Source organism: Chelonoidis abingdonii, chromosome 3 (genome assembly GCF_003597395.2).
Source record: "Chelonoidis abingdonii isolate Lonesome George chromosome 3, CheloAbing_2.0, whole genome shotgun sequence".
In the NCBI taxonomy this organism is placed as follows: Eukaryota; Metazoa; Chordata; order Testudines; family Testudinidae; genus Chelonoidis; species Chelonoidis abingdonii.
In genome coordinates this window covers 180,946,171-180,970,027 of record NC_133771.1, presented here as the reverse complement: position 1 = coordinate 180,970,027, position 23,857 = coordinate 180,946,171, and the positions used below count along the sequence as shown (strand labels likewise).

Genomic DNA, 23,857 nt, shown 5'->3' with positions numbered 1-23,857 from the left:
CTGGGCCCCGCAGAGGCCTGCAAGCCCTGGCCTGGCGGCAGTCCGGGTCTTCTGCGGCATTTCAGTGGTGGTGGGGCCCTTCAGTGCTGCTGAAGACGTGGAGCAACTGAAGGGCCCCCACTGCCAAAATGCTGCCAAAGACTGGACCGCCCCTGGGTGAGTACAAGTGCCGCAGCTGCGCCGCTTTGGCCAAGGCTCCCTGAATCCTCTGGGCGGCCTTTTATGGTATAAAGAGAAATATATTAAGCATATCTAAAAAGAAAAAAATGAATGACTCAACTTTAATGTCATAATTATTTGTTCCATGTAACTTATTAGTTGTGGCAGAGCGTTTGTGTGCATGTGTCTAGCTGAAGCTTACAAACTACATACACTTCATGGAACTGTCTGGCTTGCTGAATTCATATTCTTTGCCAGTCTGAGGCCTGGTCTACACTACGCGTTTAAATCGATTTAAAGAGCGTTAAATCGATTTAACGCTGTTACCCGTCCACACTACAACGCCCTTTATATCGATATAAAGGGCTCTTTAAATCGATTTCTGTACTCCTCCCGACGAGAGGAGTAGCGCTAAATTCGATATTAACATATCGGATTACGGTTAGTGTGGACGGAAATCGACGTTATTGGCCTCCGCAGTATCCCACAGTGCACCACTGACCGCTCTGGACAGCAATCTGAACTCGGATGCAGCAGGCAAGTAACAGGAAAAGCCCGCGAACTTTTGAATTACATTTCCTGTTTGCCCAGTGTGGAGCTCTGATCAGCACGGGTGGCGATGCAGTCTCAAATCCAAAAAGAGCTCCAGCATGGACCGTACGGGTGATACTGGGTCTGAGTCGCGTATGGGGAGAGAAATCTGTTCTATCAGAGCTCCGTTACAGAACACAAAATGCCAAAGCGTTTGAAAAAAAATCTCCAGGATACACAGCGCTGCGTGACAAGCGTAACGGGAAGCCAGAGACTCAAATGGCCGCTCATGGATGAAGGGGGTACTGAGGACCCCAGCTATCCCACAGTCCACAGCAGTCTCTGAAAAGTATTTGCATTCTTGGCTGAGCTCCCAGTGTCTGTAGGTTCAAACACAGTGTCTGGCGTGGTTCAGGGAATAGCTCCTCAGTCCCCTGTCCCCCCCGCCACCACGTGAAAGAAAAGGGAAAGAAATCATTCCTTGACTTCTTTCAATGTCACCCTATGTGTACTGAATGCTGCTGTTAGATGCAATGCTGCAGCAGTGAAGAGCAGTATCCGCTCCTCTCCCTCTCCCCCTCCCTGGTGGTAGACGATGCAGTAGGACTAGTAACCGTCCTCATGAATATCTAACGTTGACATGAGGGTAACATTCCTGGTTACTCCCAGTAGATAGACAGAACGGCAATAACTAGCTTCATCATAGCAACTGGGGGCTTCAGCCCCTCCCTTTCCTGTGTAAAGAAAAGATTCTGTACTGCCTGGACTGTCATAGCGCAGCATGCTGTGCTCCTCTCCCCCACACCACTTAATGTCCTGCTTGGACTATCATCGCGCCGGGAGGCTTGCCTCCCCTCTTTTATGTCACTAATCAGTGTTTCTTATTCCTGCATTCTTTTACTTCATGACACAAATGGGCAGGACAGTGCCACGGTAGCCCAGGAAGACTGGGGGAGAAGGGAGCAACGGGTGGGGTTGTTGCAGGGGCACCCCTGTGAATACTGACAGGAGCAAGGCTGTGCTCTCTGATACGCTGGTCCTCTAATACACTTGCCCCTTATTCTAGCAGGACTGACTCTATTTTTAGAAACCATAAGGGAGGGATTGACTCGGGATCAATCCCAATTTTGCTTTTGCGTTGCGCCCCCGGCCGATTTCAGCCAGGGGCACTCATGATAGCAGCGGACAGTACAGAGGGGGAGAGATAACCGTCATTTCATTGCCAGTTTACTCCGGCAGTAGACGGTAGAGAACGACTGTAACCATCTCTGCTATCATGCAAAAGCAAGTGAATGCTGCTGTGTAGCGCGGAGTATCGCCTCTCTGTCCGTGGCATCCAGTACACATACGGTGCCGGAAAAAAAAAACGCTGAATGGGTCCATGGTTGCCGTGCTATGGCGTCTGCCAGGGCAATTCAGGTGGAAAAAACGGCGCAAAAGGATTGTCAGCTGATGTTTTCCCAGAGGAAGGAATGACTGACGACATTTTCCCAGAACCACCCGCAACAATAATGATTCAACCCAGAATTCCAAGGGATGGGGGAGACTGCGGGAACTATGGGATAGCTACGGAAGAGCTACCCACAATGCAATGCTTCAGAAATCGACGTTAGCCCTGGACCATGGACGCACAACGCCGAATTACTGTGCCTAGTGTGGCCGCATGAAATCGAATTGATAATATCAGTTTTATAAAACTGATTTTAGCTAATTCGATATTATCCCGTAGTGTAGACATGGCCTTACAGTGGTTGTAAGCACTTTGAATCAACAAAACTAATGGCATTCACACATTTGCTTAAATGCACCTCAGTATGATTGAAGAAATATTCTTTAGTACACACTCAAATGATTGTAACCAGAGCTGGTTGAAAAATTTTCAACCAAACTTTTTTCTGTTGAAAAATTCCATTTTTAACAGAAAATTCATTGGGGGAGGTTTCTGAGATCCAGGAAATTGGGATGTGGGGGTTGGAGCCTGGGGGTGAGGGGAGACTAAGACTGAGAGACTGACCAGCCAGGGCACCCCATCATAGAATTGCAAGTAGCTTGGTGGATAGGGCACTCATGTAGGATGATGGGGATCAGAGCAGTGAGTTGAACATGGGTTTCCTACATTCTACGCAAATCTCTGGCCAGTGAATACTTAATTATTTATACAAAATGGAACAGCTCCAGCAGGAGATGCTGACTGTATGGCCTGATGGTTAATATTGCTATTATAATCTTAACTGATGACTTTTCTGACTTCTTTTGGTTCTGTTTTTATTGTTGTTTTTTTGATTTGTGAGGGTGAGTGACTGAAAATGAGACCTTTTTGAAACTTTTTTCATGAAAAATTTCAAAAAGGTCTCATTTTCATTCCACGTTAGAATGAAACTGTTTTCAAAAACTTTAATGTCTTTGCAGAATGGTATTGTTTTCCAACCAACCCATGTCGTATCAAAACTATATATTTTTTTCAAACCAATCAAAGAAAAACAGGATTAAAATAAAAACTATTGTGCAAGTTTCCCTGTGGCGCTCAAGATGCTCTGCTTTAATATCTTATATATGTGTGAAAGAGATGGTAATTGGGCGGTACTGTTAGTAGATAACTAGAAATAACTAATTACTTACGACTTTTTACCTTCCCTTAGGCTTTGTTGGCTTCGGAACCAAAGAAGAGTAAAACAAACTTACTGAAAATGACAATGAATGAGTTAATATCTTTGGCTGTACCTGTGAATGAATCACCCAACATAATCCCTCAGGTGAGAAGTAAAACACATCATGATATTAGGAAATAAAGTTCCCAAAACAGTCCTTTGTCAACCAGTCATTGTGTTTTTTAAAAGTAGATGTAATTCATTTTTTTTGATCCACAAACATGCTAAAGGTTCAGGTCTTGAAGCATTCAGAGGTTGTGGAGTTATTGGACTCTTTATGCAAGTGAAATGAGATGTTCTGAACAAAAATCCTGAACATTCTATATTGACTCATTTGGTGTATTGACCTCTTCATGTGGTGAAAGTATACTAATTCCTTTTTATTAGAGTTTACATAATCAGATTATTGCCCTGTAATATTTCTGAACAAATGATGAGTAAATTTTACTATTCAGCAATGTTCCATTTGGAGTAAATAAACAAATGGTTTGTGTTCCATACATACATAGCATGGAACAGTAATGAGAACACACACTGAAAAATAACGCTTGTACATACTCAACTGCTGTTCATGCTTAAATAGGTGATCAACAACTTACATTTGTAAATCTTAAAATGGTCGAACATCTTTATTTTTCAACATTACCGTAGCAATACTTTAAAAATTTGATAGCTGAGCATGGTTTGTAGTTAACTAGTGTTTGTAGTATTTAGTTACTATGCCAACTTGTTAGCTGGTGCAAATTTATGTAGCTCCATCAGAGTCAACTTCAGTGATTACCATCAGCTGAAGATCTAGCCCAGTATGTGTAGGGAAGTACAAGAAGAATACAGTGTCTGTTGAGATAGCCCATGTATTAATCTTAGCTTAAAATTGGCAAGTTTTTCATAAACACCTTTCCAGGTTGAGTTTTTGTGTGTGTTTTGTCTAATTTTTGAGGGCATGTCTACATTATAAATTTATGTTGACTCAATGTACTTTGGAATACAGCTGCCACAGTTAGTACATTGCTTGTGCGCATGTATACTTGGCTCCTTGTGTTGTTGGTGTTCATACTCACCAGGAGTGCTTGTATCAGTGCAGAGAGCAGTGCACCATGGGTAGGTTCCAACCATGCAACTCGTCACCATTCAGCATATTGTCTTTTGGGAAGTTTTGGCATTGCATGATGGGGCGAAAATGAATCGTGAAGAGATGACTGGGTGCATGGGGTGAATTTCCCAGTATGCAACTGTCTCTGTCCCATAATGTTATCTATATCCTGTAATTTTCTCGCTTTTTTTCAAAATCCCAAAAACCCACGTGGCCTTCCTCATTGTCTAACATCTCTGAGAGAAGCATGGTGGCTGTATGCCTTTGTACTATTGTCATGAGTGTTGGCAAGCACAGGGTGCACAATACTGGGTTATTTGCAGTGCTGTAAGAAGAACCAAATGAATGAGAGGCATGGTCATTCCTTGGAGGACTGATTGCTGTGGGACATAGTGAGAACCAATTCAAGGATTTTGATGGTGTTCATGGAACAGCTGCAGATGGTGGAGCGGCGCTTCTGGGCCTGAGAAACGAGCCCTAACTAGTGGGATTCCATCGTTATGCAAGTATGGGATCGCAAGCAGTAACTGCAGAACTTTTGGATGTGCAAGGCCACATTCCTGAACCTGTGCGCTAAGTGTGCCCCAGCCCTCTAGCACAGTGATGCCAAAATGAGAGCTGCACTGACAGCGGAGAAGCAATTAGTGATCGCACTGTGGAAACTTGTAATGCCAGATTACTACAGGTCAGCTGGGAATAAATTTGAAGTCCCTCCTGGGGGCCGTTGTGATGCAAGTGTGCAGAGCCATTAATCAGCTCTTGCTTTGCAGAACTGTGACTTAGCAATGTGCAGGACATAGTGGATTCATTTGCAGCAGTTGGGTTTCCGAACTGTGGTAGAGTGATAGACAGCACATATGTCCCTATTTTAGTACCAAATCACCTTACCACAGAGTATATTGACAGAATGGGCTACTTTTCTATGGTTATGCAACCATTGGTGGATCACTGGGGATGCTTTGCTAACAGCAGTATGGACTGGTCAGCGAAGGTGCATGATGTCGTATCTTCAAGAACTTTCTCTCCTGGCTGGAGGATTAGCACTGGGGATGTTGGAATGTCAATAGTGATCCTGGGCTACCCAGCCTACTGCTTGCTCCCTGGCTCATGAAACCGTATGCCAGCCATCTCAACAGCACCAAGGAACAGTTCAATTACCAGCTTAGCAGGTACAGAATAACAGTTGAATGTGTTTTTGGTCCTTTGAAAGATTGCTGGCATTGTTTACTCATGAGATTGGATCTTGATAAGAAAAATATCCCAATTGTTATAGCTGACTGCTGTGTCCTGAATAATATCTGTGAAGCTGTGACGATACGGTTCTGGCGGGACCCAACTGAGAGGAACAATTGCTCAAACAGGGCATTTACAGTCCTAGGCTGGGGTTTTTCCACCTCTAAGGCAAACCAAACCAGCCAGACAAAAAGGACTTTGGTTTCACCCCACTGGCTAACCACAAGTCACACAAGCAATTTTCTTAGACACTCCAGTCTCCCAGTATCACCACCAGTGCCACTCGTCCTGGGGATGAATGCTTATGAGAACCCACCCCATAAAAGAAACGGTTTCTCTCGATCCCAGAATCAAGCCCCAGACCGAGGTCAATAAACACATCAGATCTTTACCCACAAATCACACTGTTGCCAGTCCTCTAGAATCTAAATCTAAAGGTTTATTCATAAAGGGGAAAAGGTAGAGATGAGAGCTTGAATTGGTTAAATGGAATCAATTACATACAGTAATGGCAATTTCTTAGTTCAGGCTTGTAGCAGTGATGGAATAAGCTGCAGTTTAAATCAGTCTCTGGAGAACATCCCCTGGTGGATGTCATCAGTCTTTGTGCGAGAGCTTCAGTTTGTAGCAAAGTTCCTCCAGAGGTAAGAAGTAGGACTGAAGACCAGATGGAGATAAGACATCAGCCTTATATAGGCTTTTCCAGGTGTAGAAACCTCTTTGTTCCTACTGTGGAAAGTCACAGCAATGGAGTCTGGAGTCCACATGGGCAAGTCCCTGCAATACTTTGCTGAGTTACAAGGCCTATCTGCCTTCTCTCCATGGGTCATTTGTGTAGCTGATGGTCTTAATGGGCCATCAAGCAGGCTAGCAGAGCTGGATGATTTTCAGAAACACAGCACAAAAATTGAAATACAGACAGTATAGATCAATACTCATAACTACAAAAAGATACAGACAGCATTCATCACAGCAACCCGCAACCTGGTCTTAAACACCTTATATGACCCCCTTTACATAAGATTTGGTGCAATACAGGACCTGTGTTGCAAACCATGTTCTATGGTCCCATTTATATCAATAACGTCACAGAAGAAAGGACGAAAGTTTCCACAAGGGTGGAGGAAGTAGGTGGGGAGGCTGTCTGCTGGTTTGAACAGACAGGTGCAAGGGCTGTTAGAAGGTGCAACGCAGAGCTATATGGTTCAGGAGGCTTGAAGACCATTTACAGTAGGTCAGAGTGTATGTGATGGTGTTGTAGTGTGATCTGTCTGGCCTGCTCTTTTGTGGCCTGGTGATTGTATGTGAATACTGTAGGAATATTACATTGTCAATGCACCTATTAATGTTGTTTGGAATGATTGTATGGTTTGTGACATGTGTAACTGGTTGCTTTCGAACTGCAGAGTGCTGGGCAGCATGTTGCTGTGAGCTCATAAACTCATAGACTATAGACTTTAAGGTCAGAAGGGACCCTATTGATCATCTAGTCTGACCTGCGCACAAGCAGGCCACAGAATCCTACCCATCACTTCTTACAAACTCCTACCTATGTCTGAGTTATTGAGTCTTCAATTGTGGTTGAAGACCTCAGCTGCGGGAATCACCAGCAAGTGACCCATGCCACGCTGCAGAGGAGGCGAAAACCTGCAGGGCCTCTGCAATTGCCCGGAGGAAATTCCTTCTCGGCCCCCCATATGGCGATCCGCAACCCTGATCATGAGCAGACCTTACCAGCTAGCACTCAGGAAAGAATTTTCTGCAGTAACTCAGATCCCATCTCCATCTTAACATCCCATCACACCATGGCTATTACCTACTGATGCTACTTTATCCTACTGGATGACATCAGCCTTCAATTGCCACTTAAGCGTATCCATCATCATTTCCTTCATAATTGTCAAGCTAAGTCTAACGCCAGAATGTCTTTTGCCCCCACCTACTCCCCTTGGAGGGCGTGGGTTGCCGAGGACTGTCACTCCTCTAATGATTAGAAACCTTTGTCATATTTCAAGTCTAACTTACTAGTGTCCAGTTTATACCATTTGTTCTTGTGGTCCCGCATTGGTCTAGTTCATAATTCGTCTCCTCTCGTGCATTAATCACCTTTATTTAATTATAAGTTTTCATCGAGACGTGCGAGCACCTACTCCCTTTAACCTTCTTTTGATTTAGTGCAACCAGGCAAGCTCTTGGGTGCTTCACTACTCTGTAACCCGGTTGTGTCGTCTTGCCGTGTTCATCTAGAGAGCCGGGCTCTCGCCTGGTGTATCCAGTTTGAATTCATTCCTTCTTACACATGGTGTGACCGAACAGCACAAGGGTGTCAAGGATGGAGGACGGTCTCCTCCTGCCTCTATATCGGTCTCACACCTTCCATATCTTTGCTGGCTACCATCCCTGTGCATCCTACCGCCATTAGCTTTTGTTAATGCCATATCCCTTGGCGGTCATAGTATCCTTTGTGCATCAAGACAGATACTTCCAAGTCTCTCTCTCTTGTTGCTTCAACTGAGTGGTGGCCCCAATTTATACTAAATTCTTGTTCGGATCCCTAAATGCTGACCTTGCCTTTTCACTATTAATTTCCTCCGTATTTATTACTCCAGTTTACAAGGTCATCCAGATCTTTCCTGTATGATCTTCCCGGTCCTTCTCTGTGTTAGCAACCTCCAGCTTGTGTCATCCGCAGACTTTATTAGCACAGTCCCGGTTTTGTGCCAAGGTCAGTATAAAAGGTTAAATAAGATTGGTCCAGACTTATCCTTGAGGAATCACTAGTAACTTCTTCCAGCCTGACAGTTCACATTCATTAAAATCTTGCTAATGGGCTTGCAATTTCATGTGCCAGTTCCTTTATTATATTCTGAATAGTTATCTGGGCCCTCTGATTTTGTCCCATTAAGCTGTCAAGTTTGGCTTCTTCCTCAGATGTGGTATATCTACCTCCATATCCTCATTCCCATTTGTCATCCTTCCATTATCCCTAACGTCCTCATTAGCCTTATTAAGACTGAGGCAAAGTATTTATTTAGATATTAGGCCATGGCCTGCCTAGGTTATCCTTAACCCTTCCATCCTCAGTGGTTAACGATCCCACTTCTTCTTTCTTGTTTTCTTCTTATTTTATGGCTATAGAACCTTCTTTGGTTTTAATTCCTTTTGCAGTCCAACTCTAATGGCTTTTAGCCTTTCCCCTTTATCCCTACGTGTTCTGACCTCATAAAGTAGTTTCCTTGCTAATCCCAACATCTTCCACTCCCTAGGCTTTGCTTTTCTTAATCGCCTCTCTGAGTGCTTTCTCATCCAGCTTGGTCTACAACTCCTGCCTGGTTTTTCCCCTTTCTTGGGATGCAGGCTTCTGATAGTTTCTGCAGCTCGATTAAAGATTCCAGGCCTCCTCCGCAGTTTGGATCCACAAGTTCTTCAGTCCAATCCTCTTCCTAACTAATTTCCTTAATTCTTTAAAGTTAGCCCTTTTGAAGTCAAAACCCTAATCCAGATCTATTTTTGTTTCTCTCCATCTAGTTTGAACTGAATTAGCTATGATCACTCGAACCAAGGTTGTCCCTACAACCATTTCTTCTATGGGTCCTCACTTCTCACCAAACTATAATCTAAAATGGCATCCTCTCTTGTTGTTCTTCAACTACTTGGTGAGAAATCCATCCGCTATCACATCCAGAAAAATTTGAGCCCCATTCTTACTGTACTTGTCCTCAGTCTATATCTGGGAAGTTAAAGCTCCCCATGATCACACAATTCCATTAGTGTTTACTTCTTAAAAACTTAAAGAGTCTCTATCCATATCAAATCAGATCCTGGCGGTCTGTAGCACCCCAGCAGTATCCCAGGGAGGCTCTAGTATCTTTCTTTCCCAGTGTGATTTTTGCCCAGACAGACTCTGTCTTATCCATTCCATCACTTCTTATTCTTACTTTTACTCATCATTGATTATAATGCCACTCCACCACCTGCCTTTATTTCTGTCTTTTCTGACAGCACATAGCCTTCAATACCTGTACGCCAGTCATGACTACTATTCCACCATGTTTTGTTATTCCTATTATCGTTTCCCTTCCTGCACCAGTAGCTCTAGTTCCTCCTTTTGTTCGCTAGGCTCCTCGCATTGTGTACAGACATCTTATATTTTGCTGTTTGGCTTCACTTACATTCTTTACCCGGTTAGGCACAGACTCTCATCACCACGCATCACGTGTTAGACTCGTATCTAACTACCCTTCCTCCTTATGTCAATTCTTCGGTCCCGGTTGTATCCCCTCTTTACTTTGTTTCTTCCTCTCAAGGTTATTCGTGTGGAGATCCATGGCGTCTCCCCACCATCTCCCCCAATTCTAGTTTAAAGCTCTCTTAATCAGTTGGCGAGCCTCCATCCTAGAAGTCTATCTCCTCTACTCAGGTGAAGTCCATCCGAGTGATCGCTACAGTCTTCTGTCCATAATGCTTCCAGTGGCCACATCCCAAAGCCTTCCTTATGCCCCCCTGCTTGAGCCATCTGTTGATCGCCATAATCTTGTAACCTTCGTTGCCCTCATTAGGAACTGGCAGATCCACCTTGAAATCGCCTGAGCCTCTAGTTTCGGGCGTTTAGCGCTCCTTCCAGTCTGGCATAGTCTCCCTTGATACGTTCCAGTGAGAATCTAGCGTATCATTCGTTCCCACACGAAGGACAATCAACGGATTCTTTCCCGCCCCCGTTAGGATCCTTTTCAGCCTCAGGTCCACATCCCGTATCTTAGCACCCGGCAGACAGCACACCCTTCTGTTTTCTGGATCAACTAATAAATATAAATTATTTTCCAAATAATAGAGTTTTATTCTGTAACAATCAGTGGAAAAATGAAAAACCCAGTGTAGTTTTACAACAAATTTATTTAAAAACGTAATAAATTAAAAGAACAGAACTTATGAAGAGGAAGGATCATTCATGTTCGTTTAACCTACACATACTCCAATTGTGGCTTTCACAGGTCAGTGTATGTGAAGATGTGAGTGTTTTTAATGTTCCTGAGGGTGGAGTGGTAGGGTAGTGTAGGGGAGGGGGAAGGTTTAGAGAGGTCCCAATGTTGAGTTCTCAGTGGGCTTTAGAGGAATGTGAGCCTGGGATTGTTGAACCTGCAAGTCTACCAGAGTCTGCTGGCTGAGAAACCCCATTATGTCCTGCCTGGGGCATCTCCCTCTCCTTTTCATAGTTGGGATTCCTGGGCCTTTGTTCTCTCCATTCTTTCCTTATCCATGGTATCTGCAATGTTCATCCACCAGGCCCCCATGTTCATGATCTGATACAGCACTGGCTTGTAGGATCTCATTGAACATATCATCTCGAGTGCTCTTCCTCCACATCTGGCTCAGGCATTCCGGAGTGTGGAGGGGGAGACCCTGAAGGCTGCAACAGCAGCAGCTGAAGATAAAATGCACAGAGGCACCATTGTCAGTGTATTCACTATGGAAAGCGAAACTTGAGGTGCTGAACTCACTCGCCTTGCTCCTCTAAAGTTTTAAAGACAGCATTGTCATTTCTTCCTGGGATTGCTTGTGCATGGCGTCAGTCACAGCACCAGCCATGGTGAGCATTGCCTGCTGGGAGTTGGTGTTGCATGATTCTAGTAGTATAGGGCAGTGGCACTGAATACTGGCACCTTTTGTCCACCATTTTCCGTTTTAGCTTTTATCTCACTCCTGAGGATAACAAAGGCAGAGAGAGAGCACAGCTGCTTCTCGTGTCCTTAAGCTGCCTGGGCCCATATGCTGCTAGCTTGTGTACTGCAGTGATGCCTGCCAAAGTTATCACTGAGTGACATGGGAAAGCATTCTACCATGGAGGAAGAAATAGGGCAGTCCTCCCTAGAAACCTTCGGCAGAGAATTTCCAATTTTCTCCCCTGCCTGACTCTATAGGCGAATATAAAGCAGCTAGCAACTCTACTGGTCTTGGTTGTTACCACTACCTCTTCTAGCATGAGTAAATTGAATTAATGAAGAGTCAAAAGATGTGTCCTGCTACTTTGGGAGCACCATCTCTGTTATTGAAAATTTATCTGCACTCATGCCCAAGGTTCCTTCCCTTGCATTGGGCTCACCTGTGTTCGACTGGTGGGACTGGCAGGACTGCAGTAGAGTCTAAAACAGGCTCACTGTGCAGCTCGATCCCCTTGGTCAGCTGTCCCTCGTACTTCTTGCTGTTCCTGGCAGGGGTCTGTCACTCAGCCTCCTCAGAGGTATCAACGATGCTGTGGGTAGTGGTGGTTGAGTCTTTGCTGAGTATGGCATGTAGCTTTATGTAAAAGTGACAGGTCTGCAGCTTGGCACTGGATTGATCGTTGGCTTCCCTGCACTCTTCTGGTATGCCTGCCACAGCTACTTGGCTTTCATACAGCATTGGTGCTGGTCCCTGTCAGATCCCTTCTCCTGTGTCCCACGAGCAATCTGTAGATATCAACGTTTCTGTGGCTGCTTCAGAGCTGAGCTCTTCTCTCCACACACCCAGGAAATCCAATATCTCCTGTTTGCACCAGGCAGGAGTGTATCTGGAGCATGTAGCTGACGTGGTCAGCTGGGAAGTTGCACCCAACAATGGAGAGCTGCTATGTGTGCTTGCCAAGCTAGGAAATCAGGAAAAGGCATTTCAAAAATTCTTGGGGCTTTGAATGGGTGTGGGGTCGCTTCTGGTTTGGCAGTGGAGTTCACAATGCCTGACCAGAGTGGTCAGTCTGAGGCATTGTGGGACAGCTGCTGGAGGACAGTTAGGGTCAACATAAGTACCTCAGTGTCTACATTTGCACTTTATTAACTGAAGTTCATCAACAATGACTCTACGCTGCTCAGGGAGATGGTGTTACTATGTTGGTGTAACGAGGCGCTTATAGCTGTGGGAGACAAATTTAAGTGTAGGCACATGCACAATTAGGTCGATGTAAGCTGCCTATCTTGGTAGTATATACCAGACCTGAATCAAAAAGTATCTATTCTCCCTCCCTGCCCCCCATCTTGGTTAACAAATTTACGTATAAGTACCTGAAGCTCAGAAAAGGATGATCAATTTGACTTTACTTACAAGGTTTGATGTGTCAGATAATTCAGAAATTTTGAAAATTGTCTCATTGTAATTGAAGAGAAAAAGTGCAACTTTTATGGCTTGAATTTACTTGTAATACAGAAGGTTCAGGATTTATTTGTCCAGGATAGATTGCTAAGCATTCCAGTTTTACTAGCTGTAGTAAAGAATTTGACACTCATTTCTTCATATGCTTGCAGCTGTTAAAAAATATAAATACATTTATATCCTTCAGTTTCTTTCATCCAAGAATCTCAGTGTTTCATAAATGTGGTGGTAGCTAGAAAAGTGAATCCTTTATTCACTTTTTTTTTCACTATGACTATGCTTTTCAAAGCACTTTGCACAGTGCCATTGTATTGCTTTAATTGTTAATAGTGATAGGTTGAATGGAATTTAAAGTGGAAATTAAGTGTCATAAATGAGTAAATGAGTTGATTTGTTCATCTCCATGGCTATGGTTGAAGTATGTAATTTGAGGACTTTTCCAACAAAGTAGCATATGTTACAAAACAATTATAATTTTTTTTCCCCCCAGGTTCATGCTTTAAATATCCTGAGGGCCTTGTTTAGGGATACCCGCTTTGGTGAAAACATCATACCTTACATAGCAGATGGAATACAAGCAGCAATTCTAGGTTTTACATCCCCTGTCTGGGCAGTAAGTTAATCCTAAATACATTGTATTAGTTTGGAGAAGCATGTGGTGATGGTGCTAATCAAAGCATTTGTAATGTTTGTCAATAATTGTACCGCACCTGATAGAGTTTTTATTAACTGAACGTTCGTACATATTACAGAATGTGATGTATCTTGGCACGATACTGGAGGAAAATGACAGGAAAGCTGCAGTTTGGGTCTCAGTATTGTTATATCAATGTATTTTTTGTGTTGGTTTGATGTAATGCAGAGTGTACTTCTTTCTAATTTCAAGAGTGACAAAAGTAAATTATTTTACAATTAAAAAAAAATCTGGTTGGCTGATAAATAGTGAGTCAGTGTGTCATGTTAGTAAGAGTCAAGTTTTTTTTTTTCCCTAATCATTGGATTGGGTTTCAGTGCAAGATGGTTATCATTATGTTATTTTTAAAGTCCAATATCTCATGACCTGCCATGGCTAAAAATAAATGCTTTAAACTACTGGAAACCTGGGCTTATGTTTGTTCTTTGCCCTTAATATAGCCCAAGGATATGTCTGGACTTTGCAGTAGTTCCCAGACTGATTATTCCAGAAAGCCTCACTTTCTTAATAGTACTTTCATCTGATTGATGATGATGAATTTGTGATGTTCTTTGCAGGTAAGGGAGATGAGCTCTGGACCGTGGTCTCAGTGTTTTGTGATTCCCAGTGAACTATGATGTGTTAGTTGAATTTGAATTGATTTCTGCTGAGTGTTTCACTTGCCTTCAGTTCCCTGAGATCCACCATTTCTGTCCTGGCCATCAACTCTGGTACTATTATTGACAGGTGTCATCAATGTTGCACTTTGCAATGGGAAGCTACTCACCATCTTTAGACATGCAGAGATCTACTCCTTTCTTAATCCCATGATAAATAGAGTCAATATTCCTTTTTAGATAATGTGATTGAGAAGGGGTACTTCTTAGTGTCTTGGTAATATTTATCTGAGAAACTCTTAAATTAAATATTACAGAAAACACACACATAGTTTTTGGCTAATTAACATATAATTGTTTTTTGTTGTTTAGATACCATGGTGCATTGTAAATACCTTGGTAAATGTTCTTACACTTTTTGTACTACATAAAAAGCAGTCTGTTAAAATTTAGATATAAGTGTATGTTGGGAAAACTAAATAGGAGAAAGTAGAAAAATGTAAGAAAATCAGAAAATTTCGATGTAAGTTGAAACTCCTGAGTCTGCAGTGCCATCATTTCTATGCTTCCATAGCTGTGCTCATTACAGAATGGAATATAGTTTTATATTGCTACTGATCGCTACCTGTTCCATGAGGCAGACAATGACCTCTTTTCAGAGAGGACTGGGAAAAAGCAGAACTTATGAGGCTAAGCATATGGCTCCTAAAACAGGGAGCAGGCATTGTCCTGCAGAGGGGAAGACAGAAGAACCCAGAAAGTGCTGAAGAGAAAATTCCTGTGCAAGGACAAAGAAATGAGAATGTGCCTACTACTAGACTCTCCAGTTGCCTGCTATATTAGCATGTATCTTTTGTCTGATGCCAACCATTGAAAATCCATTCCAGAAAAAACCAAAACAAAAACACTATAGTCTAGGCCCCTACAGTGACACTAGCAAAACTGAAGAATATGCATGTTGTGGAGTGAGAGTTCATACTTTCTGGAGATGTTTGTGAGATGATCCCTGGGCTAAAGAAGTTTGAGCCACTGGTAGATGTTCTTTTCCTTATTTTAAAGATTGGGGAATGGGGCAGAGGTTAGTGATTTACCCAAGGTTACACAGGAAGTTTGTGGCAGAGTCGGGGATGGATACCAGATTGCTTGCTTCTCAGCCCTGATCTTTTAACCATTAAGCCACACAATCTCCTCCATTAAACTATTTTAGGGCACTGAAATTCATTAAACTATTTGTCTGTTCCACTGACACGTTAAATATTAACAAAGAGTCCTGTGGCACCTTATAGACTAACATATATTGGAGCAAAAGCTTTTGTGGGTGAATACCCACTTTGTCAGACGCATGTAAGGGAAATTTCCAGAGGCAGGTATAAATATGCAGTCAAGAATCAGTCTAGAGAAAACGAGGTTAGTTCAGTCAGGGAGTATGAGGCCCTCTTCTAGCAGTTGAGGTGTGAACACCAAGGGAGGAGAAACTGGTTTTGTAGTTAGCTGGCCATTCATAGTCTTTGTTTAATCCTGAGCTAATGGTGTCAGATTTGCAAATGAACTGAAGCTCAGCGGTTTCTCTTTGAAGTCTGGTCCTGAAGTTTTTTTGCTCACCCGTGTCCGACTGGTGGGACTTGCAGGACTGCAGTGGAGTCAAAAACAGGCTCACTGTGCAGCTCGATCCCTTTGGTCACTTATCCCCCTTACTTTTCCTTTAAATCTGCTATTGTGTGTCCAGGGAGGTTGAAGTGTTCTCCTACAGGTTTTTGTATATTGCCATTCCTAATATCTGACTTGTGTCCATTTATCCTTTTACGTAGAGACTAATCCAGTTTGGCCGATGTAAATAGCAGAGGGGCATTGCTGGCACATGATGGCATATATAACATTGGTGGAAGTTCATTCACCTGCACGTCCACCAATGTTACATGTGTCTGACGAAGTGGGTATTCACCCACGAAAGCTTATGTTCCAATATGTTTGTTAGTCTATAAGGTGCCACAGGACTCTTTGTTGCTTTCTACAGATCCAGACTAACAAGGCTACCCGTCTGATGTTAAATATGGTATAGCAAACTACTTTCACCTTCCTGTGCCGCTAAGAGGGATGCTAGATTAGGGACTGTTTGTCTAGTCTAGCATGCAAAATATTCTGTTGCTGATGTAAAAAATTCTAAATTAAATTACATCTAAATTTGAAATCCAGTTTACAGTGTGGTTTGAAAGCTGCTTAATATCTGTTCCATGTTTCTTTATACATTAGGTGAGAAATTCCTCCACTCTTCTGTTTAGTACCCTGATTACAAGGATTTTTGGAGTTAAAAGAGGGAAGGATGAAAATTCCAAAAAAAATAGGTAAGCTCCATCTGATGCTAACTTGACTTTTGCAAAGCATTGACTCAGCCAAGAATAATTTGAAAATGTTGCATGCTTTTATGGATTTATCTGAAGAATAATGTTACAAAAACATCTCAATTCGTTCAAACTATGTCGCCAAGATTAAGCTCCTGAGTCAAAAATATCTCCCCTAACGCAGTGAACATTAATTTTAATTTAAAGTGTAATTTGACAGAAAGGGCTTGATCCTGAAAGATGCTGAGCATCTACAGTTCCCAAACACTTCAATGGGAGTTACAGTGGTCATCACATCTTGAGATCAGACCCCAAAATGATCCTCCAGAAGTTGAGTAATTGGTCCATGATTTTCAGAGCATTAGGACTCCCAGGGAATTGCAATTTATTCATTTTTAAATGTCTGCTATTTTTGCTATACCGTGACTCATCTTGCTGGTCTTAGGAAACAATTTTATTTTTGTGTATAATATAATTAACTGTGAATGTTCTGGCTCTAGTGATAGTGAATATGGTGGCTGATGGGGAGTTCTGAAATATTTGCTGATGGCAGATAGATATATTGCTGTTGTTGACACTTCTTGCTGCTCTGTAATTGCAGGAATTCCATGACAAATAGATGAAACATCATAATTACTACCCAAAAATGAGAGCAGTACCATACCCCCAAATTAGTTACTATGATTGTATTCATGTTGGAGAGTGAAAGGGGGGGGGGGCAACTCCCAAATACAGCTGGGAAAGGAGATCATATGTTCAAATCTCACCTCTGCTGACTGTGACTTAATTGGCATCACAGAGACTTTATGGGATAAGTCTCATGATTGGAATTTAGGTATGAGGGATATAGTTTTGTTCAGGAAGGGCAACAAGATAAAAAAGAGAGGAGGTTCTGTTGTCTGAAAAGAGGAGAGATGCAGACCAGTTGAAAGTCTCTGGCTAAATATAAAAGGGGTTAAAAAGGGAGCGGTGATGTCATTGTTGGAGGTCTACTGTCGACCACCAAACCGGGAAGAGGAGGTGCATGAGGCATTTCTAGAACAAATAACAGCAATATCCAAGACACAAGACCTGGTAGTAATGAGGGACTTTAAATACCCAGACACCTGTTGCAAAAGTAATACAGCCAAACCCAAAATTTTCCATAAGTTCTTGGACTGTATTGGGGACGACTTTTTGTTTCAGAAAGTGGAGGATGTAATCGGGGGGACTGACATTTTAGACGTGCAAGAGAGAGGAATTGGTATTGAATCTGAAGGTGGAAGGCAATTTGGGTGAAAGTGATCATAAAATGATGTATTTCATGATCCTAAGGAAGGGAATATGGCTCCATCAGGAGCTCTTTAGTGACAAGAAAATCAAAAAGAAGTCCTGCAAAAAGTGGAAACATGGTTATTGGCCTAATGGATTAGGGAGGGAAGCAGTAGATGTGAGAGAGCTTGATTTTTAGTTAGGCTTTTGATGCAGTCGCGTGGGATATTCTCATAAACAAACTAGGGAAATACTGTCTAAATGAAATTACTATAAGGTAGGTGCACATCTGGTTGAAAGACTGTTCTCAGAGCAATTATCAATGGTATGCTATCAAACTGGGAGGATGCCTCTAATGGGGGTCCCATGGGGTCAGTCGTGGGTCTGGTACTATTCAGTACTTTCATTAATGACATGGATAGTAGAGTGGACAGTATGCTTATAAAATTTGTAGATGACACGAAGCTGGGAGAGGTTGCAAGCACTTTGGAGGACAGGATTAGAATTCAAAGGACCTAAAATTGGAGAATTTATCTGAAATCAATAAGATGAAATTCAGTAAAGACAAGTGCAAATTTTCACCTAGAAAGGAAAAATCAAATGCACTCTTACAAAATATGGAATAACGGGTTATGTGGTAGTACTACTGAAAAGAATTTGAGAGTTATAGTGCATCCCAAATTGAATATGAGTCAACAATGTGATGCAGTTGCAAAAAAGGCTAATACTATTCTGGGTTTTGTGTAAGACATGGGAGGCAATTGTCCTTTTCTACTTTGCACTAGTGAGGCCTCAGCTGGAATACTCATTCTGAGCACCACACTTTATGAAAGATGTGGACAAATTTTCTTTATTAAAAACAAGTGGTTTATTTAATTCACACAAAGAGAACATCGTGCCGCACACACTTATTTCGTATTTGTAAATTATAGGGCACAAAAAACTATAGGTGTTTCATATTCAGTTACTTTGTCATTTTCCCCTTCTCCCATACCTAACGGTGTGAACCTATCCATTGAGGTACAAACCCTGTATAAAAGACTAGGAAATAAATATAAAAAACTTTATTTAGTGACAGTTAAGACTACATCAGTATAGACCCTCTCCGTGCAATGCCTACAATGCTGTTGATAACACTTCAGTGCTCCATAAGGCTTTCACTTCCTCATCTGACTGATACCAAAAGGCAGTATGAACCTCAGCTTCTTCATACTTGTATTCTTATGCAAAATCTTAACTGTGATCTCAGCAGTATTAAGGCTGCCTAACTCCCCGGATGTATGGAGTCAGTATGTGACAGATGTGCTGATCTGTTATTACAAGAGTGTCTGAGGTCTATTCATGTTTTGCAACAGAGTGCAGCTTTCATGAAGTTGCATGTCGGTATCTGTTGGAGGTAGCTTGCACAGGCAACCTTAATTCTGTCATATCCCTACTTTTGAGTGCTTGATGCTGCAACCTCAGTGTTCTTTTAATGTAGGGTTTTTTAAATATATATGTTAAATGGATGCTGTCACATTAAATTGTACTTCTTTCTGAAACTTCTTTGTTCACTGTTAAAGTAACACCTAGTGATTACTATATCTGAAAGATTAGAGTAGAAAATATTTTTCTCTGTCTTTTCAGATTGTTTAAACTTTGTACATTGAACAGGACTTTGGGTGAAGTGAGTTTTATTGTTTCTTCTTTGAGTGCTTGTTCATGTTAATTCCAATTGTGCACGCATGCACATACACAGTAGCCGGAAGATATTTCCCTTAGCAGCAGCCATAGGGTTGGCCTCGAGGCCCCCTGGAGTTGCACCTTCCTGGCACCCAATATAGTGCCCTGCCGACCCGCCACCCCCTCTGTTCCTTCTTACCACCAGTGACGGTAGCTGGAACTTCCCTGGCTCTTGCTCCAGCAAGTGGCTTAGCAGCTCGACTCTCGTTGTATTCTTGTTGTTTAGTCAGTTAGTATAGTTTGTTACCTAGTTAAGTAGTCGTAAGTTCTGTTGCGGGGGTTGTTCCCGTTCCTTCCATGCTGTCCCCGGGACATGCTGCGATCTACAGGTTTCAAGACCTGCAAGGACTGTGTGAAGCGCATGCCAAAGAGTGACCCCACCCCCCCACCTCTGGGTGAAGGTCACCAAAAAGACAGCTTTAAAATCTGTCTGGAATTCCAACAAAGAACCCTGAAAGAGAGAGAGCGGCGGCTTAAAATCCTCCTCATGGAGGCAGCTCTTCGACCACAGTTGGACCCTGGTACTGGGGATCCTACCACCAGCACATCATCTTCAGTGTGGAGCATGCCGGCACCCTCTTCGAGGTACCAGGCACCAAAAAAAAGACGTGCTCAAGAAGCCTCGGCACTGTCATGGAGTGTCTCGAGGACACTCCAGCCTTTGGCACTGGTCCCAGTCACCGGTGCAGAAGAAGAAGAGGGTCGAAAGCAGTCTATCCCCAATACCTAGACCCAGAGACCAGCCATCAGTGGCAGCACAGTTGGGCCAGGGCTTTGAGATGCAAGGGGTGGCCATGTCAACTCTAATAAAAAACTCAAGTTCCTCATGGTCTTTCTGGCCTCCATCATTCCCTTATTGGATCCAGCAGACTGGTATGCCACCCTCGACCTGAAGGATGCATACTTGCATATCGCGGTCACTCAGCTCCACAGGAAGTATCTCAGGTTCGTGGTGAACACCCGCTACCATTTCAGAGTCCTCCTGTTCGGCCTGTCAGTAGCACCTCGGGTTTTCACCAAGTGCATGGCAGTCGTCGCTGTGTTTCTGGGCAGGCACCAGGTTCAGGTGTTTCTTTACCTCGACGATTGGCTGATCAAGGGCCCCTCCAAGACCCAAGTGGAGGCTCAGGTCAAGTTTATCAGAGCCACCTTCGTCAACCTGGGTCTCCTTTTAAATGAAGTAAAGTCCACTCTGTCCCCCGTTCAGAGGATAGAATTTATAGGGTAGTATAGGACTCGATCAGGCCAGAACATACCTACCACAAGCAAGGTTTTGGGCCCTGACCATTCAAAGCCTCAGTTTCCCACCACCACAGCAAGAAATTGCCTGAAGCTTCTGGGACATGTGGCAGCTTGTACCTACGTGGTACAGCATGCCAGGCTCAGATTGCAACCTCTTCAGTCGTGGCTGACATCAGTATACTGCCTGGCCAGAGACAGCCTGGACAGTATAGTGACCTTACCTCGCCCAGTCCTTGACTCCCTCCGGTGATGGCTCGACGCTCAGGAGGTATATTCAGCGGTCCCCTTCACCAGTCCTCAGCTGTCCATGTCTCTAGTGACAGATGCATCAGACTTGGGCTGGGGAGCACATCTAGGAGACCACAGGACTCAAGGTCTTTTGGTGTCAGGCAGATCTGACTCTCCACATCAACATCAGAGAGCTGAGAGCGGTACTCTTGGCGTGGCAGGCCTTCTGGGCATATTTAACGGGGCAATGTGTATCAGTCATGACGTACAACACCTCCGCAATGTTCTGTATCAGAAAACAGGTGCACACTCCTCTTCCCTGTGCCAGGAAGCCCGTGTGCTGTGGGACTTCTGTGGAGAACATTCAATATACCTGCAAGCGTCGTACCTCCCCAGGGTACAGAATGAGCTGGAAAACCTCCTCAGCAGGTCGTTTCATGGCCACGAGTGGTCCCTTCACACCGACGTTGTGATTTCAGTCTTCCAGAGATGGGGCTTTCCCCAGATAAATCTGTTCACCATGTGACACAAGAGGAAGTGCCAGCCGTTCTGCTCCTTCCAGAATCACAGCTCCAGAGCAGATGCGTTCCCTCCTCCTCTGGGGAGGTTGTCTCCTATACACCTTTTCACCCATACCACTCATTCACAAGATGATCCTCAATATCTGGAGGGAATGAGCTCAGGTTATATTGATAGCTCCAACATGGTCCCGACAGCACTGGTACACATGTCCATGGAAGCTCCAGTTGCCCTGCCGCTCTTCCCAGACCTTCTGACGCAAGATCATGGTCGTCTTCAACATCCAAACCTCGTCTCTCCTCAGCTCACGGCATGGAAGATCCATGGTTGAACCCAATGGAATTTTCCTGTTCAAAACAGGTTAGACAGGCCCTCGGCTGTAGAACTCTCTAGGAGAGCCACCTACCTTGCCAAGTGGAAGAGATTTTCAGTCTGGTTGGCGCAGTGTCATTTGTCCCCGATGCTGGCCCCAGTGTCACTTATTCTGGACTACCTCCTCCATCTGAAGCAGCAGGGGCTTTTGTTGTCATTGATAAGGGTTCACATAGCTGCCATCTTGGCCTTTCACCCAGGCGAGGAGGGCTACTCGGTGTTTGCTACCCCTATGGTCACCCGGTTTTTAAAAGGGCGATAGGCTGTATCCTCACATCAGACAGCCTGTCCTAGCCTGGGACCTCAATCTGGTCCTTTCTAGACTAATGGGACCACTCTTTGAGCCCTTGGCAATGTGCTCCCTCCTCTTTCTCTCTTACAAGGTGACGTTCCTGGTGAGGATAACCTCGGCCACGAAGGTATCTGAACTCAGGGCCCTAACCTGATATCCCCCATATACTGTGTTCTATAAAGACAAGGTGCAGCTCAGACCTCACCCTGGTTTCTTCCCGAAGTTGATGTCGCAGTTTCACATCAACCAAGACATCTTTCTCCTGATGTTCTAGCCTAAGCCTCATTCCAGTTGCAGGGAGCAGAGACTCCACTCTCTGAATGTCTGCAGGGCCCTAGCCTTTTACATCGAGAGAATGAAGCCCTTTAGAAAATTGGTCCAGTTATTCGTGGCAGTGGGGGACAGAATGAAAGGTCTGCCTGTGTCGTCACAACGTATTTCATCATGGATCGCATCCTGCATCCGCGAGTGCTACAACCTGGCAGGGGTTCCTACACTCCTGATCACTGCGCATTCCACCAGGGTGCAGGCTTAGTCAACAGCTTTCCTGGTGCATGTCCATTCCAATACCCATTCGCCTTCCCATCTGTCGGAGTAGCTGGCAAGAAGGAACTGAGGGGTGGCGAGTCGGCAGGGCACTATATTGGGCACTATGAAGGCACGACTTCAGGGGGTGCCCAGGCCGACCCTACTGCTGCTGCTAAGGGAAAAATCATCTGGCTACTGTGCATGTGCACACACCTGATTGGAATGAACATGAACAACACATCTTGTGAGTAACTGTTCTTTCCCTTATATAGTCAGTGAGCTAATCTCACACAAATAGGGCGAGACAGAAAAAAGGTTTTTAATAGAGGAGGAAAATGAGTGTAGAACCATGAAAAATGAAGGTGTTTGTGACCTGAAACTGCTTTCAACTTTTTTTTTCTTTAAGTTGACTTGGTTTCAACTACATGGCAATTAGTTTATAGGAAAATGCTTTGTTTTGGTAGCTTATTTCTTATGTTTGTCATAGGCAGTAATGAATGAAGCTAATTTCACTTAATATGTAAAACTATTATTCTTCAGCAATTGCATCACTTTTGTAATTATAAACGCCACTAGATGTCGCTATTGTTGTATAACATCATACAATATTCACTGTATAACTGCAATTACACAATTACAGTAGGGTGACAGATGCAATTCTTCTGTCTTTCCATATATTTTGCAGTATGTTTGCTGTTTTACTGGAACAAAATCCTTATATTAAAGCCTGATAATGTTTAGTTTAAATTTTTGGCAGTTTGTCATCTAAAACTTTAAAATTTCAATGCCATAAGTTAGGCACTAAATTAAAATTAGCCTGTTTTTCAGATGTACTGAGCACCTGAACTCCCATTTCTTAACTGGAAACTGTGTGTGTTTAGTACTTCTGAAAATTGGGCCACTTCTTTAGGTGCCTAAATATGGATTTAGTGGCCTATGATCACAGTTACACACAGTAGTAAAGCAAGAGAATTGTATAGTTACCAGGAAGTGTTCTTAATTTTTTGGTAACTCCAATGGAATTAATGGTGGTAACAGAATGATGTCACATTGAGCTGGATAACTATGCCAATTTAATAAACTCATAGACTCATAGACTCGTAGGTCAGAAGGGACCAATATGATCATCTAGTCTGACCTCCTGCACAAAGCAGGCACAGAATCCTACCCATACACTTTTATAACAACCCCTAACACATGACTGAGTTATTGAAGTCCTCAAAATTGTGGTTTGAAGACCTCAAGCTGCAGAGAATCCACCAGCAAGTGACCCATGCCCCACGCTGCA

The 23,857-nt window shown here is 43.4% G+C and overlaps 1 protein-coding gene across 12 annotated transcripts in view; it reads left to right on the top strand.

The window, feature by feature from the left end:
* Window positions 1-23,857, top strand: part of THADA (THADA armadillo repeat containing) — a 358,450-nt gene that overhangs the window by 60,843 nt on the left and 273,750 nt on the right. For 11 of the 12 annotated variants that reach the window (XR_012655623.1, XM_075064366.1, XM_032775058.2 and 8 more), the window contains 3 exons: window positions 3,330-3,443; window positions 13,277-13,399; window positions 16,327-16,418. Coding sequence is in view for 10 of the 12 variants with exons in the window: in XM_075064366.1 (XP_074920467.1) it covers window positions 3,330-3,443; window positions 13,277-13,399; window positions 16,327-16,418 (329 nt within the window). In the remaining 2 variants the exon portion in view is untranslated. Of the gene's footprint in view, window positions 1-3,329; window positions 3,444-13,276; window positions 13,400-14,037; window positions 14,207-16,326; window positions 16,419-23,857 lie in introns of those variants that run through there. The other variant, XR_012655624.1, reaches the window with a different exon arrangement.